The sequence below is a fragment of the Sinohyriopsis cumingii genome, chromosome 6, assembly GCF_028554795.1.
Source record: "Sinohyriopsis cumingii isolate HCF-2022 chromosome 6, ASM2855479v2, whole genome shotgun sequence".
In the NCBI taxonomy this organism is placed as follows: domain Eukaryota; kingdom Metazoa; phylum Mollusca; class Bivalvia; order Unionida; family Unionidae; genus Sinohyriopsis; species Sinohyriopsis cumingii.
In genome coordinates, this window is record NC_142966.1 from 76,081,184 (window position 1) to 76,100,154 (window position 18,971).

At 37.4% G+C, this 18,971-nt stretch overlaps 1 protein-coding gene across 1 annotated transcript in view; it reads left to right on the forward strand.

The window, feature by feature from the left end:
* Positions 1 to 18,971, forward strand: part of LOC149797247 (procathepsin L-like) — a 41,152-nt gene continuing 22,181 nt past the window's right edge. The window contains exons 1-4 of the mRNA XM_089961946.1: positions 1 to 43; positions 5,096 to 5,277; positions 9,995 to 10,137; positions 11,856 to 12,014. Coding sequence (XP_089818072.1) covers positions 5,121 to 5,277; positions 9,995 to 10,137; positions 11,856 to 12,014 — 459 coding nt within the window. The 5' untranslated portion in view covers positions 1 to 43; positions 5,096 to 5,120. The remainder of the gene's footprint in view (positions 44 to 5,095; positions 5,278 to 9,994; positions 10,138 to 11,855; positions 12,015 to 18,971) is intronic.

Sequence of the window (18,971 nt, forward strand, 5' to 3'; positions counted from 1 at the left end):
TGATAGTTATTGTTCTGCCGTTGTTGAACAAGGAGCGATCCAGGTATGTGTTTTGCTTTTGCCTCATCAAAGCCGGTTATTTTGTTTGGTATGCCATTAGTTTCATCTGATCTACGTGTAGATACATAACAATCCTAATGTCTATTGTGATAAATGCTCTAGTTTCCATACAAAGCAAATCAAATATATATTGCGATTAAGGTTCTAATTTTAATACTTAATACAAATCACTATTGTGACAATGCTCTAACTTCTCTTCCGGGTACGGTCTTGTGATAAGGACAATGTCGGCTCAAACTGAGCAGACTGATTTAGGTTATGTTATCTCCATTTCGTGAATTAGGTTACACAGGTATGCTACCCAAAATATTTTTCATCAGAAGTATTGTAACCAGATACCTCCACACATGAATTCATAAAGGCTGTGCTTGGTATCAATTTTCAGGCATTCAACAACGATGGAGGCTATTAGTACTACTGGAGTGTACGTTACCTTGGTAAATTGGCACGACATAATTTACATAAAGCTATTCTTCATATGTGAAGGATATTACCAGGGCGTTTATAACAATCGAGCAAATAACACCTAATCCACATGACAGCCTTTGAAACTGACAGAAAATTATACGTTTAATCTTTTCGTCCATTCCAATGTCTTCACTGAAATTTTCAAGCCACTGCAACTAAAACTAATGTAATGTTACACTAAATTACTTGACTGGCTCTGGTCATAAAGGCTTTGATTAGTATCGGTTGATGGACAGTGGAATGGGAACAAACCATACAGGTTTGGAAACCCCCACCCCTTCCATTCTCTATTACCGATGCTTCTAATGTTATTAGCAAATAAACCATATATTCATTGGATTATTCGATTCTACATCATTCAGATAATATCGGACTAGGATCTAAAGTACTCACGGAAATATCGAAAGAAAGACGCTGAATCACCGACATTGTTAATTTGTTTCGGTGTCTAAATGTTAACTCGCAGAAACATATCATTATGAAACTTCAACAATCCTTGTCTTAAAGTGTCTATATATTTCTTTCACACTGTCAAAGTAAGATAACCATAAATTACTGTCTAAATCACTTAAAATAAACGAATGGTTTTAAAATTGTATATACCTTCAGCAGCATAGTGCAGATCAATATCATGCAACAGTTTGGAATGTTACTCATTTATTCACTAATAAGTCGTATCCAAATACACAATCTCTAAATCTTTTTAAGAAAATGCTTGTAGGCAACCAATTCTGATAGTGTGGTACTCTGAGAGCAGGACTGCGGGTTTCTCTTACTATTGTCATGTCTGGACACACACACGTTTTATCACGGACGAATAATTAGAAAAACCTGCATACTGTTACAAGTGCACTTGGTAATTCAATAGAGCTTCAGAGATTGTTTGCCCAAAATGATGGGTTATAACTCAAGGCCTGTTTTGTCTGTAAGATTCTTTTAAAAAACATAAGGTAATTTTCAGAAATAATCGTACTCGAAATGGATGATAGATTTTTTAATCACACAATCTTATTCAATTTATTGTAATAACACAATCTTATGAAATATAATATAAACACTTTATTACTTTTTTATATTATGTGTCCTACACGGTAAGCTAAACATTTCTTTATTAAAGAGTCGTATGTAAAACTGTTCATGTATAGCACACTAATTAACATCAGGATTTTGATTAAATTAATGGCTGTGATTGGTATTAAATCTATATTGAATTCCATCCAAAACAATATGCACATCTGATTGTTTGCGATGGCCTTAGAGATGGCTAAATGCACTAAAGCTTTAAGAATGCATTAAATTTAATTTGGAAATAAACAATTTTATCTGCTAAAATGGTTTTTCGGTCGGTAGATTAACAATAGTCACCGATATTCGGTATTGTAAGACATTTTAAAAGTTGAATGTATGGCTCAAATGACTAAATTTACATGATTAAAAAGCTCACAAATAATCATTTATATTTATAATAAGTATTTCAAAAGAAAAGTGATTCAGAATTATATATATGCAATAAGTAAACAGAGAAGGTTCCGGAAAGGACTACTCCATAGTACAGCTCCTTTATAGATGTGTGTACCACAAAACATTTTTAGCAAGATTCTTTATAACCACAGCGACGTGACCAAACCTGTATTTCCATATTTAGACATAAATAATTGTATAATATTTTGTTCCCTTCTCTCTCTTTTTCACCCTGTCTCTCTCCATCAGGATGAAGAGATCTTGAAATGTCTCGAGAATGTTGACCCTGAAGTATACGTTTATGTAATAAGACGAAGCTAACAAGAATGATTAAAAATGAACTCCAAACAACAAGAGTAGGTTTTAAGTATTAACCCTTTTGGGTTAGATTTCCCCATTAATAAAATTGTGAGTGACTGAATCTAAATGACCTGTTGCTATTCAATGTGTCTCACACATCCAGTATCGTATGGCTGATACACTCATTAACAAACGATGCACATTTTAAAGAAAATCTCTTGATTAAATAAAGTAATAAAATTGAAGCAGGTTTAACTGATAACACGAATCGTGTATGAAAAGATGGAGTAATCAGACGTTGTGTCCATGGCGAACCGACATTGAGTGGCGATCGAACTTCGGGCGCAGATCTATTTCCGAAATAGTTTGCAAATACACCAAAACTTCATGCTTGAATTCAGAAATAAATGCAAATACAAATCAAAATCATTACATTTAAACTCACAATCATTACAAAATTGTTTTAATGGTGTTATGCTATGAAGTCTGCTGGACCGTTCTGTTATGTTTCTGCATCACCCCACTCCAGCAATGTACAAAGTATCAGGCCGCTTAAAAAATGTTTTAACGGAAATAAGTCTCATCCTTAACTTATAAAAAACAGTTTTTAACTGAACAATGCTCACTCGATGCATTATATATACAATCTAATTTTGTACACGTTTGATGTCCTAAAGCTATTATAAAATTTCGCAGCTTCTTTGTCAATGTAGCAGTACAGCCGTTAATCACAGACACAAAATTGAGAAATAAATCCCTTCAAATCGAAGGATTTTGCCTTAAAATAAATAAGTGAAAGTAAACGTACGTGTTTTGAGTAGATAACTGAAATACTGACTCAGGATATCGACAGTTTTTGACATGGCACGTCCGCTTTCGTCACTGTTGACATTACATCAATCCCACTTCATTTGTGATTGTTTTCCTTATAATCTACCTAATAAAATATGTACCATCTATATATTTCATATGGAAATAAATTGTCCCTTATCTGTATAGGTATTAAGTAACGAGCAGATTAAAATCAGTATCAAATGTTCTGCACTATATATGACATGAACCCCTGTGGTTCCGATATGCACAAGTTCAGCCCGCGACGCTTTATACACTTGTGCCGAAATCCTTCAATAATCTCTCATCAATTCAAAGCCTTATCACACAAACTACATCTTTTCTTGCCTCTTATTCGGTCTGTAATTAATGTCATTATAGATAATTACCGACTAACGTAGTGGGTATTTTTGTACCTGCATTGGGCTGACTACAAGTGAGTGACCATTGATGTTGGTCTTGTCTTGACAGTTTGACACATAACACTTTTTATAATAAGCACATTTTTAACGATTATTTGAAACCTGGACTCACCACCACCAACAACAAAATAAAATTATATATAGTTATATTGCACTGGCTATGAATATAAGCGATTGATGATTCCGATTCAGATACTGGAGTATTCCAACGAAATATCATAGAAAAGGAGATTAATATTTCATCAGTGAATGGAACATTTCATATACATGGGTGGAAACTGGTGAATGGAGATTTCATATATTTAGGAAGAAATCAGTGGATGGAAAATTTCATATACTTCGGTGGAAATTGGTAAATGGAAGATTTCGTACATGTAGGTGGAAATCGGTGAATGGAAGACTTCGTATATATAGATGGAAATAGGGGAATGCAAGATTTCGTATATGTATGTGGAAATTGGTAGATCAGATGGTAAATTCTCCTCACTGATACATTTTGATTTAGCTCAGCTTAGTAACCAAGGGGAGAGGGCTGGGTGACATAAATGCTGCAGAATTCTTAGACCACTGTTATCGTAGTAGTAGTCGTTGTTAATGCTGTAGTTACGTTTTCATTCATGTTCATTTCCAGCCCGTGTAAAGTGGAAAATTTGTAAATTCTACCCATGAGTTGCTCTTATATTTACATTGTACACTCTATGCAGGAATAAAAATTGTTTGCTAAATAAATCTTAATCTAAGTAGATGCTGCCCTATGAATGTGTCTTCGATGTTTATCCAAGTGAGGAAAGGAATATTATTTTTATTCTTTCAATTCTACCTGTCTTGAAAGCATATACATGAAAGTTTTATTCCTTGACTTATACTATTGTAACTTGTATAGCTATCTTTTATTCAGAATGGCAGATAAGAGCATACAAACGTAAATTAATGAGCTGTATCTGCAATCTTCACCATTTCCACATATGAACCTAAAACCAAATTATGTCTTTGCCATCTTGGAACAAATATAACTTGCCCAGTTTCGTGGTTTATTTATATTGAAAAGCAAATGTTTTCTTCATCTTAGCTCATGATGTAACTTTGGGAAATAAAGAATACAGTCATTATCACTAATACTCGCAATACCCAATGAGGTCATTAATTTCTAGAGAGCTCGCCGATACTGCTTTGTACCTTTTGTCTGCACTCCGATTTAATGCAGAATTGCTTTAAGGGATATATATCTTTGTGGTGGAAAACATGGGAAGATTCCGGGAAGAAGTACCAACCCATGAGAAGCACTTGGCAAGATTTCCCACATACCGATATTGGTCGAGCAGAGACTGGGACTCACGCTAACAGCCGTGAGATGTGTGTGTGTGTGTGTGTGTGTGTGTGTGTGTGTGTGTGTGTGTGTGTGTAATCTGGAAAAGTGAGCTTTTTAGACCTATATGGTCACCGGGGAGAATGACCAAAATTTCAGACGGTAAGGAATGTGTGGAAGGAGGTACAGCTCGTGTATCATTCACATATACACGAAATTTAAAATATTGTATTTTTGTGTTTTTTAGGTACTTGAAACAGAACACCATCAATATGTATGCACATTTCATGACATTTGTTGTGGCAACGGCATTGGTAGCAGCAGCTCCAGAAGATCAGAGTTATGTGAAGTGGTTTAAAATCGAGCCAGCCAGTGCAATCCATGCAACGAAAATTGGAGAATCTTGGAAAATCTTCAAGGCAAAATACAGTGAGTTAAATTTATATCAAAATGTATTTGGAACCTAATCGGTATACTTTAGCACGGCATATTGTGATACCCGTGTCTATTCGTAACAGGCATCTATTAAACGTTTGCTATACCCTGCTAAGCTGAAATTCGCCAGACATGGCACATAGAAAGTACAAGAAAACCAGCTGTAATATAATGGGCAGGATCCACAGTGTGCCACCATATCACAAAATACCGGATATATCAAGACCAGTCAATTAGAATAACATGTTACATTTGTATCATTCAAGTTGTACAAGTTGGGGCTGCACTCGAAATTTAGGGTTTCGTTAATGCAGATACTAGTGTAGTTTGATCCGTATTAGATTTTATTTCAAGTGCAGACACAGTGAATACATATTTTAACATTTAATTGAAAGTATAGACTATTGCATTGATATATACATGATATGAAAATATATGACATATTAGCATGAGTGGTTAGAATACTCCACAAATGCATGGTACCCGGATAATTGATTTTGCAGGTAGTGACTCCTGTAGACTATGTGGAAGCTCAATCTAACTATTAAACTTAATGCTGAACACAATTTATCGATCCTTGAGAAATGAATAACAACGTTCCCTTTAAACCATTGTTTATAAATATTGCTAGAAGACGCAAGAAGTAGAACTGTTAGATTTATGTGTTACATGTTTCGATTTGAACAAATATGTGTCTGTCATCACGATATGTATGTAGGGTCTATTCGGGTGTAGTTTATTTTTCTGAATGATACAAACATTTCCATGTTTCTTTATCAAAATTAAAAACAAATGAAGTTGAAGAGACAACAGTCTTTTTTTTCTCCATCTGTCAGTAAATACAGTAGCTGCAAGTTTCGGAAATAATTTGTCTGATAACACTGTGGATACATGCCAATTACAGAAAACGCTCACTCTGCAGCCTTAGAATATGTCAACCACCTCTTTGAACTAAATGGATTGAAATAAAATGTACTGATGTAAGTCACTAATGCTCTAGCTTAGTATAATGATCAAACAGTCACAGCCTTTATACCACTTGTAACCCGTGATGAATTACAAGTCAATATGAGCAAGGTACAACATATGATCATTTATGCAATAGACGATAACGCAAATTATGGGTAACCAGTGATATACGGAGAACAGATATAGTAACTGGCATCCGTTCTTCTGCGTAAGAAATCGGATATTCAGTATCAGTTGGTAATGACACTTTAGTTTTTGCTGCATTTCGTCTGGTGACTAAAATGCCCTATAATGGAACAAGGGGCCTTTCATAAGTGACACAACTGTGTTCCGTGATACGTAGAGCCTAGCTGACGCGCTTCTTCCTGAATTTGTGCTTGCGGTATTGTTTATCTAGCCACTGTTTATCGTGATAGTGCACTCCAACCAATAAATTCGGAGCTAGTCACCTCTGCTGTTTCGTTTTACCAGTGACTCCGGCTGTTTGATGCCGATGTTGAGATCCTTAATTTTACCTGAAGCGGATTTTTGGGCGTTCAGCTCGTCTTTTGCCACTGGTAATTTCGTTGTAGAGCATGTCCTTTGAGATACCATGATGGACATGCATGTTGTGCAGCTTAGCCGACTGTGTATAAAGAGTGCATGGTTATTTTGGTGTTTGGCCTTGGAAAGGACATCAGCTTCGTGACCTTTTCCTTGCATTTGATACCCAATAATGCAATGCACCCAATGCGCGTTTTGGGAGTCTACCAAAGGTGATTGCCGCCATTCCGATGCGGGTGATTTTCTTTTCTTCAAGTGACAAATTGTCGGTCAGTGTAGATTCTAGGTATCAAAACTTGCTGACGACGTCCAAGGGAATGCTATCAAGGGTGGCAACTGTGTGTGTTAGCTAGAAATAAAATGCCACAAATGCAGCTGAAAACGACGAGAATGTTATAGAAGGAAAAAAATCGTCGTGTGATATGATGAAAGTGTCTGATCAAGAATAAAATGGAATATCATGTAGAATAAGTGGCACAGCACAGTTGTTATTGTTTTTTTAGTTGAATGCCATTTGTCAGCGCAAGATAGGCTATACATAACGACCAGTAGAACTGATGGAGGATGTACTCGTAAAAACCCCTGTAAGAACCACCGACACACAAAAAATCTCTGGCAAGATTTTCTCGAAGCCGCATTGGCCGTTCCCCATACTTGAACCCACGTGGACAGAGGCGAGATGGCAGCACTATGTAAAGATGAGGCCTTACACCACTCGGCCATCGGCCACCCGGGCCCTTGGCATTGTACAACATTATTTCAATATGTTTTGCAGGGACACTTGTACTTATTCTGAGGTGGAGAATATATTTGACTCCTCATCATGCATCGATGACATATCAGTGAAGTAAACAATTTTATGTAAGTTAGTCATATTTGGGTGACTTATATGTATCATTGTCAAACAGTATCTCATTATCAAAATGGGAAGAAACCACTTAATCTACACCAAGTGGCCTACTTTCTGTCTCACTGAGAGGATGTTTCCTTTCATTGACCATTGTCTGAAGTGAATTTACTATATAATCTATCCACTTACAGTTAACGGCGCCGGATTGTTTTTTCTGGATATATACTTATTCATTTAAAGACACTTATTTTATTTATACATCATTTATTTTCAGCTTACGTTTTCTTTTATAATGTCTATGAAATTTTCTTTGAACTATTAAAGCAAAGAACAATAGCAGGGTTCTTTTTCAACATGAAGATAATCAATGGCGGATGCGCCATGCTGAAATCACTCAACAGAATGCCATCACGTGAGGAAAGTGATTATTTTGTAACTGAGCAAACTAAAACTGATTAATTGATTATTCTCAGTTTTATTGTTTTTTAAAGCAATTTCAGTAGAATTTCATTACCACACCAGAAGGCTATTGGAGTATAAAATTCTCATCAGCTAACTACCATGTGCATATGTGCTCTCATCGCCATACAGTATCTAATGTTGTCACTGATTCTCTTTAGAGAACCAAAACTTGAGTTGCCGACTAAAAGTCTAAAGACGAAGAGACTGAAACATTAGAATTTGTCACCTTATCTAATAGTAGTCAGTGCTAAATTATGTATTCAATGTACGTCCCCAGTACTGATGCATATAATAGAAATAGTCAAAGTATGGAAAACACGAACTTGTCTTTCATCTTTGGCCTAGAATTGCAGGTTTCCTGTAATCATTTGTCATATATCTCACTGATATTGACTCCCATGAGCGTTTTGCATCAGATATTATGACAGATTACTGCTAATAATCGATGAATCGCACTTACATATGCTTAATCAGTATTATAATACAAAAATAACGTACATCGTCTTTTGTCTTGTCAAAAATGCAAAATTAGCTACTTGAATTTGCGATACAATTAATCGTTAGAAACCATTTTGTGCTTGTTTTTAAATAACATTAAACTCAGTTTGTATGAGTAACTACCAGTCCGCCTTCGTGAATGCATATGGATAACCCATTATAAATGAGAGAGAGAGAGAGATTTGTTATACGCTACAACAGGTCTTAATGAAAAATATGTAAGATGATGTTTTTAATCTCATATTTAAAAATATATTATTCATTTTGTAAATATAGTATTCAAAGAGTAGAAATATTACACGTGCTAGGTATGTCTTATATGTATACATTGACCATTTATCAGCTGTTAAACTTTACAAATTACACAGTACATGGTTTTATTTTTGTAACCTTTGCTATCATATTTCAGTGGCTCCAAGCATACACCTTTAATCATGTTGACACAAAAAATGCCATCAGACATGCCAAGCAGACTTAGATTGGAAACTGCCGTGTATTAACGCGAGCGTAGAAAACAGTTATGACACCCAATGTTACGACCTTCCAGATGTAAAAGAACTTGAACAGTTGACATAAAAATAAGATATAAACTTTGATTATAATTGACTCATTAAAATGGAAGTCTGCACACTGGATACAACGGCGTACGCCAAGTGCCTGTTAAATGTCAGAAACCACAAGGTGACCGACTTGAAATTTTAGTGACGCGTAGATTTTAATTCAACACTCTTGTGATGACCAATCGCGGCTCGTCTTGTAAATCTTCTCAATACTACTCCTTCTAAACGAAAAATCCTATTGGCATCATGCTTTCCGATGTTGTTTAATTCGTTCAATATAAAAATGGATTTACAGTCTGACGCTTTATACATTATCGACTATATCATGCTGAAAAATGGTAGCTAAGTGTCTCTACTGAAGGACACGCTCATGCATCCGACCGAAGCTGGCGTGGTTGGTATCGAATCAAATGGACTTACAGTCTTTATCAGTTGAGCCACTGCGACTCCTAAAATGAAAGAATGGTCTTTAGAAATAGTCTCGTTAATACTGCTATTTCATTATTCTGATGGTTCCTTGAGAGAGGATAATTGATCATCATTACACCATAATTCCGAATTTCTGATATTTGTAGGGACATGGAGAAATATGCACATACATTGTAAAGAATCAAGAGCCTGTTGGAAATATTTAATGGTGAATAAAATCACTTTTATATTTCAAAAAGCCCCATAAATACTGTAAAAACGTTTATATGGGATGGGGTGATATTGATAAATTTAGAAATTCTACTCGGGCAGGGTCTATTTACAGCTTCTATTTACAAAAAAAACCCTCTTTGGGATAACAAATCTGTATTGTCTATCTTTGGTAATTCTGTCATTCCAGACAAGCAGTACGAGAGCACAGAAGTTGAAATATATCGACAGTCTGTTTTTGCTGAGAACATGAAGAAAATTGAAATCCACAACCAGAAATACAAGCAAGGAGAGACAAGTTACTGGCTGGGAATAAACCAATTTTCAGATCTGGTAAAGTCATTTCTAATAATTAAGCATAAATTAGAAAGCTGTTAAAGAAACTCTCCTGGAAAATGGCCAAGTAAACTTGCCGCTGGACCCTCCATCCTTCATTCTGTCTTAAGTTGCCTTGCGCGTGATTTGCAGGCTTTATTTACGAACATACCTTAGTGAAACTCAATGTGTGGTTAAAAGTTTAAAATGTGGAAACGTTCTGTTCTCTTTACAGTCTATGAATCTGTATCATAGCTCACTTTCGTTTCTTCATATCTTTTAAGCGCCATCTTATAATCAGAGTGCTTAAAGAAACAAGTAACGTCTCTGATAGCCGGGTTCTCAACAATCGTTTGATCGGTTCTTTGTTGATAAGGAATTTCGGGTTTGGAGAAAATGGAACAGAAAGTTATTAATGGATATAAGAAGAGAATCAAAACTGTATGATTTCTAATTTGGTTAACTGCAAAGGACGAATCCTTAAGGAGTCAAGACAGAGACATTATAATTAAAGTTATACACTAATATGTTAATCTGTTCCATTAAAATCCATTTATCCTTTTGTTTCTTGTTCAAATAAACGTGCATTTCTGACATGCAATTTTGAATCTTTTATGTTGCAGAAAGTAACATTCACAGCAATATTTACAACATCAATAATTACTACTAATGCTATTACTATAACACCCGTAACAACATAATAGGTTGTAATAGTGTCGTGTACATAATCCCACCTCCACCCCCACCTAATCGAGTCTGGGCTAAAGATAAACAATACGGAAGATGTTTCGTTCAAGGATAGGATACCTTCCATTATGTATCGAACTATTCTATATCTGAATCCGAATCCGTACACATTGCAGGTAAAGTGTTTAGCTAGACGATATGGCGCAGCAGGCTGCTGAACAATTTTAAATTTTTTGTACAATTGTGTACCAATTTTACTAAAAGATCCGTAAAGCATTTTACGAACTTGAAAATTGATATGCCTCACAACAGCTCAGCTGATAGTGAAAACGGCTAACAGACAGTAGATACTACTTAGAGATTATTTTCACGAAGGCTGATCACATAACTATATTTTCGTAAAGGTAGAACTTGCATAGAAGGTGGCTCAACAGCAGTTAGATCAAAACCGGTATAACAAAAAATGGCTACGAAAGTGGATGATTATCCTGGACTATCTTAATTAAATAAATAAGTGTTAAGAAAATGTGTCATTCGAGTGATGCAACTTGAAATTACATGATCGAATGTTTATTTAAGGCTGAAAACATAAATCATATCGGTATCTTCAAGACATTGAAGTCTAAATAGTGGACCGTGATGGTAAATAAGCCTGGTGAAAAAGTTATATCAATTTGACTCTGCTGAGTCAAATTTACTAATCTTCTCACACAGAAAATGTCACTAAACTAACTAAATATGTCTTCATAATTGCTTTTCAACAATACTCTTTTTCGTGTATAATCAGACTGAAAAGATGTAGGAGAACTGTTGGTATCTTCTCAAGTGTGTTTCATCTTCAAATAATGAAAACTAACATTGCTGATCAGATTCGAATTGGACTTTGAACAGTTAACAGAAATAGTGTCTTGTGGGAAATGCACAAAGTTCTTTAACAGAAAACCTTGTTTGCTTTTAGGACCAAACATTCAAGGGTTAGATGCATTCAATCTCACAACTCAGAGCTATGCACTTTACCCAACCAACGATTTTAAGTTTCTCTTTTGTAGACATCAGAAGAGTTTAATACACTGCATAGTGGATGTATAATGATGAGAGTCAATCTAACAGGCAGTACCTGCAGTACCTTCCAACCCCCACATAACGTGATGCTGTCTAATACAGTCGACTGGAGAGAGAAAGGATACGTAACACCTGTGAAGAATCAGGTACATTGACATTACAGTGGTTAGACACTTTGTGTCATGTGAAAACATTTGCTGGAACACAGAACAGAAAATCACTTAATTTATTCATGATGATAGCCATGTACATATAACGGTTTCATATTGATAACTTCTGAATTCGAACCCCATGTGCTGGTAAACGTTTGTAGATAGCAAATCATGCTGGATTAATTGAAAACATTCTTGCACCATATTTGATTTTCAAGGGCAACTGGATTCGTGACCGATTGTCTGACGTAATAAAAGCACATATTAACAAGTCATTGTCAACTTATTTATCCAAAAATAGTAAGTATTTTTATTATCTTGCCCACATAGCAAATAGCAGATATTAGCCACAGTTTCCAACAGAATATGGAAAATGATCCATATCAAATTTCAATGCTAAAAAAGGGTGAAGTTATGAACAAAACGAGGATTAAATGTTTACATTACACGCTGAAATGTGGAAGTGAACCTAGCCAGTGCATAGCAACTTACTTGGTTATATATATATATATATATATATATATATATATATATATATATATATATATATATATATATATATATATATATATATATATATATATATATATATATATATATATATATATATATATATATATATATATATATATATATGTGTGTGTGTGTGTGTGTGTATGTATGTATGTATGTATACGCAGATTTAAAAGGCTAATTTGAAATTACTATTCTTGAAGTCAAATCTGCACTGATATAAGGAAGATTTGATTTAGCAGTTTTGTTAAACATAAAAAGCATTGAAAAATGTTGTCCATAACAGTGAAATGATTGTTGATTTCAGTAACTCCTTAACACAGCGAATGTCAGATTGCAGCTTTTCACCTGATTAAGTATCATCTCAATGCAAAGCAGATAATTAAATTCCACACAGATGACCAATCACAACTCGTGTATTTCGCATGCGTGTCAATCTTTCTAACTAAACCAGCATATTAGCAAATTCCACCTTCATGTAGTGTTACTCACTTTTTGTAAAGAGCATTACGGTAGTTTTGATTGGCCTAGAGTTATAAGTAAGGTTGGAATTATGGCTTCTTCATTATTGAAGTATACTAAGAAAAGTACTGGTGGAAATGTTTGTGGCATATATATGTCTAGTCCATTTGCAAACGTCACATAAGTAGTGAAGTGGAATACTTTTGCCTGAATGGAAATCCCAGACAAAAAGGTCGTGGGAACGTTTAGCTTTAAAGGGCAATTTAACATGGGAATATTGGGACTGTATAGCCTAAAAACATATTGGGATATTATAGGGACAAGGATATGGGACTGTTTAGCGACAATTGTTATTGACGTCATGGTACTGGCGATTGGAAACAATGTGGCAAGGGGCTGACCTGAATCGGAACAAAGAGTGGGAAAAGAGGGATCTAGAACGCTTGGCGGGACGGGACATAGAACTGGATAGACATAGACACAGACAAAGAAAGATTTACATATATATGGCAGAGAGAATAAATATATCTTTCCGAGGCAATTGAGTAACCCTGAAAAGAGCCTTTGGGTTTCTTCTTTCGTCTAATGTGTTGGTTTCTTCCAACAACACCGTATCTTCCCCACGATATTCTTATTCTTCTTTTTCTTATCCTTTTCCTCGTCCTCGTCCTCCTTTTTTTCCTTCTTCTCTATCGTATATTACTTCCTCTTTTCATTTTGGTCTTCTGTTTCTATCTTCTCATTACATGATTTCATCCTCTCTTTGCCTTCTATATCTTCTTTATCTTAGTTTTCTTCTTTAATTATCTCTCTGAGCTGATCTTCGCCTTTTTCAAATTATTAATATATATTTTCAAAATATGTAGATCATAGGCACCATTCTCTATTCTGACTAGCAATACTTCTACTGTGCCCATGGTATCCACGACTTCCTGCAACTTTAACATCTTGTACATATGTTTGCAGTGGCGGAGTGGTCTAAAACGCTCTCCGTTACGGATCACTGCCATCTCACCTCTGTCTGCGCAGGTTCGAGTCTCAGATTCAGCCAATGTGGGTATGTGAGAAAACTTGCCAATAGCTTCTCGTGGGTCGGTGGTTCTTTCCTAGGTTTTCCCGGGTTCTTCCTCCACCATTAATACTGGCCGCCATGTATGGCCTATCGTGTGCTGAAAAATGGCGTTAAACCCCACAACAACAACAACAACAACATATGTTTGCTGGCCATTTTCATTTGTTATTCAAGGTTGAAAGGCACAAATGATGAACGCTGAAGTGTATATACTTCAAGCACTGACGTGAAGGAAAACATTCCTTACACTCACTTCACGTATTACCTACTATCCACACAGAAGGGAAAGGGAATGACCCACAATATCTACCACCCACATAAACGTACGAAAACGCATTCAAACACACTCTACTATCCACACACGGGAAGAGGAAAAAACAAGCCCCAAATCTACTATCCACACATGGGAAGGATAAGATAAAAAAATCTACTATCATCACACGAGAAGAGGAAAAAAAGAACCAAATCTACTATCCACACACGGGAAAAGGAAAAAAAAGCCCACAAATATACTATCCACACACGGGAAGAAAGAAAAAGACACATATATTATCCACACACGGGAAAAGGAAAAAGAAAAAAAAACACCCGAAATATACTATCCACACACCTGAAGAGGAATTAACAAATCAACAATTCTACTGTTCACACACGGGACGGAGAAGAAAAAACTATACTATCCACGCAACGTACGCGCACGCATGCAATTACACATACACGTATACAAACAAACATACGCGAACGCACATAAATTCACAAGCACACACACACATATCAGGAAAGGAGTGAGTGTTTATAATCACACTACTCCACATTCACAGCAATTGGCTACTTGAATAATCGTTTTTCTAGATATCTGGGTAGCCCTGAGAAGCTTTAATTTTGTCGAACTCCAAATGCAATTTTCTTAATGGTGGCACCTCTCTGATCTGGGTTGGGGCCACATACACATCGCCGGCTCCAGTCTTGCTCGCAGTATAGTCTTGCTCGTGTTAGTGCAGAGACTACTTGATTGGCTTCAGCTCCCCAATCTTCCGTTTCTGGGTTTGGTGGAGACTTCCTTCCTTCTTGTATGCCACACCCATGGATGATGAGGTCGTGGTGCTGGTAGTGGCTGTGGTGCTGGTACTGGTTGATACTGGCTGTGGAGGTTTTCTCACATCAGGCTTGACTTCACACAGAGTTCTCAACATGAGGTGAGGCAGGATCACACTCTTCCTTTCTTCCTCTTCTTTCTTTATCCTGTCCTCCTCCTCCTCTTCTTCAACCATAGCTGCTTCGGCTATGGCCTCCATAGCCAGTTCATCTAAAATACGCCTGGCATATTCCAGGTGCATTTGGAGTTCCAACAATCTTGCAATTCTTCTCACTCACCTTCTCAAAGTTGATATGTCAATGTTGGTTAGTCAGACTGGCGAACGCTTTCGCTTTATATATATCAAAATCGGACGAGAAGGAAATCATCCCCGTCGTCAAAACTTACAAGAGCCACATTACTATCTATCACGTGGAACGTTCCCCGTTCATGTCTTCCAATTTTTATACAACAGGATGACGGACACGCACTCGTCCAGTGACACGAAAATATTCAGTGTTCCAGTTGGGTAAGTAACCTTGGTCGAAAGTACGTTTGGTTTTGCCAATCCGGAGACCATCGATCATCTTAGATGGAAGCCGAATCTTTCTGCTCCCATTCGTAAAGTGACACACCGCAACTGAAATACTTGATTTTATCCCCTTTGCCCAAGTAGATAAATCCTGCTCTGGCTAATTTTTCGGGGGTAGGTCGTCCCCGATATCTAGACCATTTTCCTCGGAACGTTTGGAATCAACTTTTAAAGTCGCAGTATTCAAACAAACGCACATGGAACGAATATTCGTCTTTCACATGTTCATTTTGATGACGGTACAGTGACAGGAGCTTACTTGGGGTTGGATGACATCCGTAGGGTGGTGGCTGTGTGGTTTCACGTGAAAGTTGACAACCACCATGAAAACCAGTAAATAATCCACGATAACGAGTGGAATCGCTTTTGCATCCGTCAGGATTGACACGCACATCATCACTTTCCATGGTAGGTGTAGTAGTAGTAGTAGTCATAGCAAAGTTCCCATGATGTGGCACTGAATCGCAGAGGTCACAGCATACGGCATCCCTGCAATCGCAAGGCACAGCATCGCAATCAAGTTTCATCTCGCTTGATACTTGCTGTTTAAAAGGATTCATCTTTCTCGTTTGGTGTTGCTAGTTATAATGAAATATAGGTCTTGGACGTTGTCCCTTATATACTAATCTTAATGAAATCTCAAGCTTATGCATCGTTCCCTTTCTATTCCTAGTTTTGGAAGTCTTCCTTTTATTTTTCCTGGACTAATGTACTAACTTCTATAAGATACCATCATACCTGTACCGTAGTGTGATGGGTGGAAAAGCCATAGAAAGATAAGGACAGTGCCGTGACCATTGACTATGTTCTAGAATAGCTGAATCTTTATAGATACATCGATCCATTCGCATCTTCAGACCACAACTGAAACATTGTACTTTGTATCCCAATCCAGTTTCAGGTTGCAAGTAGACAAATCCTGTTTTAGCCCAAAATATTCGCAGTAGCTAATCTTGCCATATCCGCGGGCTATTGTTTTTAAACGTTTCCAATCGCCTGGCGCAATCACGATAGTCAGGCAACAAGACAGGAAAATGGCATGGTTTGTACTTGGAGTTCTAAGAGGGTCTCTCACTCGATTCTTGCTGTGTTGAAATCATCCTTCTTGTTGGTGACTATCCTCTTGAACCGTGTTTTTTATACCGACATGTTCGTAAGGTAAAGTGAAGTGATTGGGAACCGCACTCGCTTGTGGTGCACGAAATGATACACCTTTTACAAAGGTTGACTGCCGATTTGGTGTTTGGCTAAACGTACAATCTTGTGAGGTTGGTAAGTGGTCACTTTAAAATCTTGATCCTCTCCACATTGGAAGTCTTCTTTCAACACCCCAAAGTTCATCACTTGACTGGTTCGATGATTGAGAGTCAATCCTTTCACTTTACACTCCGTGTGCACTTCTCCTTCGGGGTTCCTTTATTCGAAGCCGTAGGTTTTGGGACCGCCGCAAGCAAAACTTAGAATCTTGTCGTTGGGGTGCTCATCCGTTCAGGATGCTAAACGGACTCGTTTGATGACAGGGTGACTTTGACCCAGGGGATCGATGTAGATGCAACTGTTCGTGTCAAAATACAGCACACGATCTCCTAATTGGTGTAACACCTCGTACAATTGTAAGCGAACTTGGGCTCTCATGTAGGCCGCAATGATGACATTTCCTAATTCGTCAGCTTTTACAAAGTCCAGTTCTTCTTCGTAACAGGCTAAGATCTAGTCCTCACGAAGGACGTCCACATGTTTCACGTATTTGGTTTTCTCGTGAAGCATCTGAAAGTAACGGGAAAGTTCTGTCAAATAATCCGTCTTGGGTAAACACGTTCGTTATGCCACTTTGCTTTACAAGCGACTTAACAGCACTTTGGCAAACGATTGCCTTCCTTGTTTTACTCCACGTGGCTTAAAGGGATGCCTTCCTGCTCCCAGTGTTTCTCTTCGAATTTCTTTTGGTCTTCAGGAGTGTTGCACCTGGAGGGATATCCGCGGTCTTCTTGTTTCAGTTTCAAAAAAGCATCCACGTAGTCTGCGAAAATTCGTCACCCTTGTGGTATTGTTCTGTCTTGGGAAAGTGGTAAATTTCGTACACTTCTAACAGTTGGTATCCCAGGTCCAGAGCCTTAAACAATTTCACGCTGACCCACGTTCCATTCAGGGCGCGTTCTTACTGGGTGTGCTGACAAGGTCGGTGTTGGTTACACGTTTCGGCACAGGTACGGCAAAAGGGAAACATCAGTTTTCCTTGGCAATGGAAAGGTAAAACGGGATGGTACAAGTCCGTGGGAGGCAAGACTTTGCACTAGATAAATCCTTCATAATGTCTTATGTTATCCGGATTGATGTGTTACGTCAGAAATTGCGGAAAAGTGGCAATATTTGCACACATAATGATTCAGCGAACATACGTCCAACGTTGGGTATTTTGGTATCACAAAACAAATTTTCCATCGTATCCCAAAAAATTGTGAGCCACCACCGTGGCATGGTGATGACAATCTCCGTAATGTTCGATGTCCTCTTGACTCTACATCTTGTCGATGGGGTCTAAGATCTATTGGGCGAATTGGGGAGTGTGTTCGGTCCCAGAAAGATCTTTTCACGTCCTTCAGGAATCTTGCTGAAGTGAGGACAATGACTAAAGGTAGACTCTTGGATGCACTTCTCGCACGCTCGATGAGCCACGCAGAAAATATGATCGTGAATACGGTCTCAAGCATGTATTCGAAATCGAAAGGATGAAATTGCCTTTCTTCTGGTCATCTTCCTCTTGATGTTCGGAATGGTATTTTTGAATGTAGCATTCGTATTCCAAGTCCACGATTTGGTGACAAATGTGACATCGTTTCTTTCTGTACATACGTGATCCTTGGCATAATTTGTACGCATGCCTTGTCCACAAGTAGTACGCAATCTCAGGAGTTGGCAGGCACTTTTCCACTGGGTACTTTGTGTCTTCAGATGTTGTTGGTAACAGGTAGGGCTGACAAAAGGGCGGCGAGAAGTTGGGCAATGCACTCGTTCTTGTCGTCCGTCAAGACAGGTTTTAGAGGTCAAACATCCCTCACATTTCGATCCACAATGCTTGTGTTGCTTTCGGTTGTTATAGCCATAGTCACATTTCTCGCAGTAATAAATGTATCCCAGAAATGCAGTGAAACAGGTATTGGTATCGAAATGTTCATCGTGATAATAGAATGTATCTTCCATCTTTTAAAGTTTTGCCTCGAAACAACAGAGGTCCAC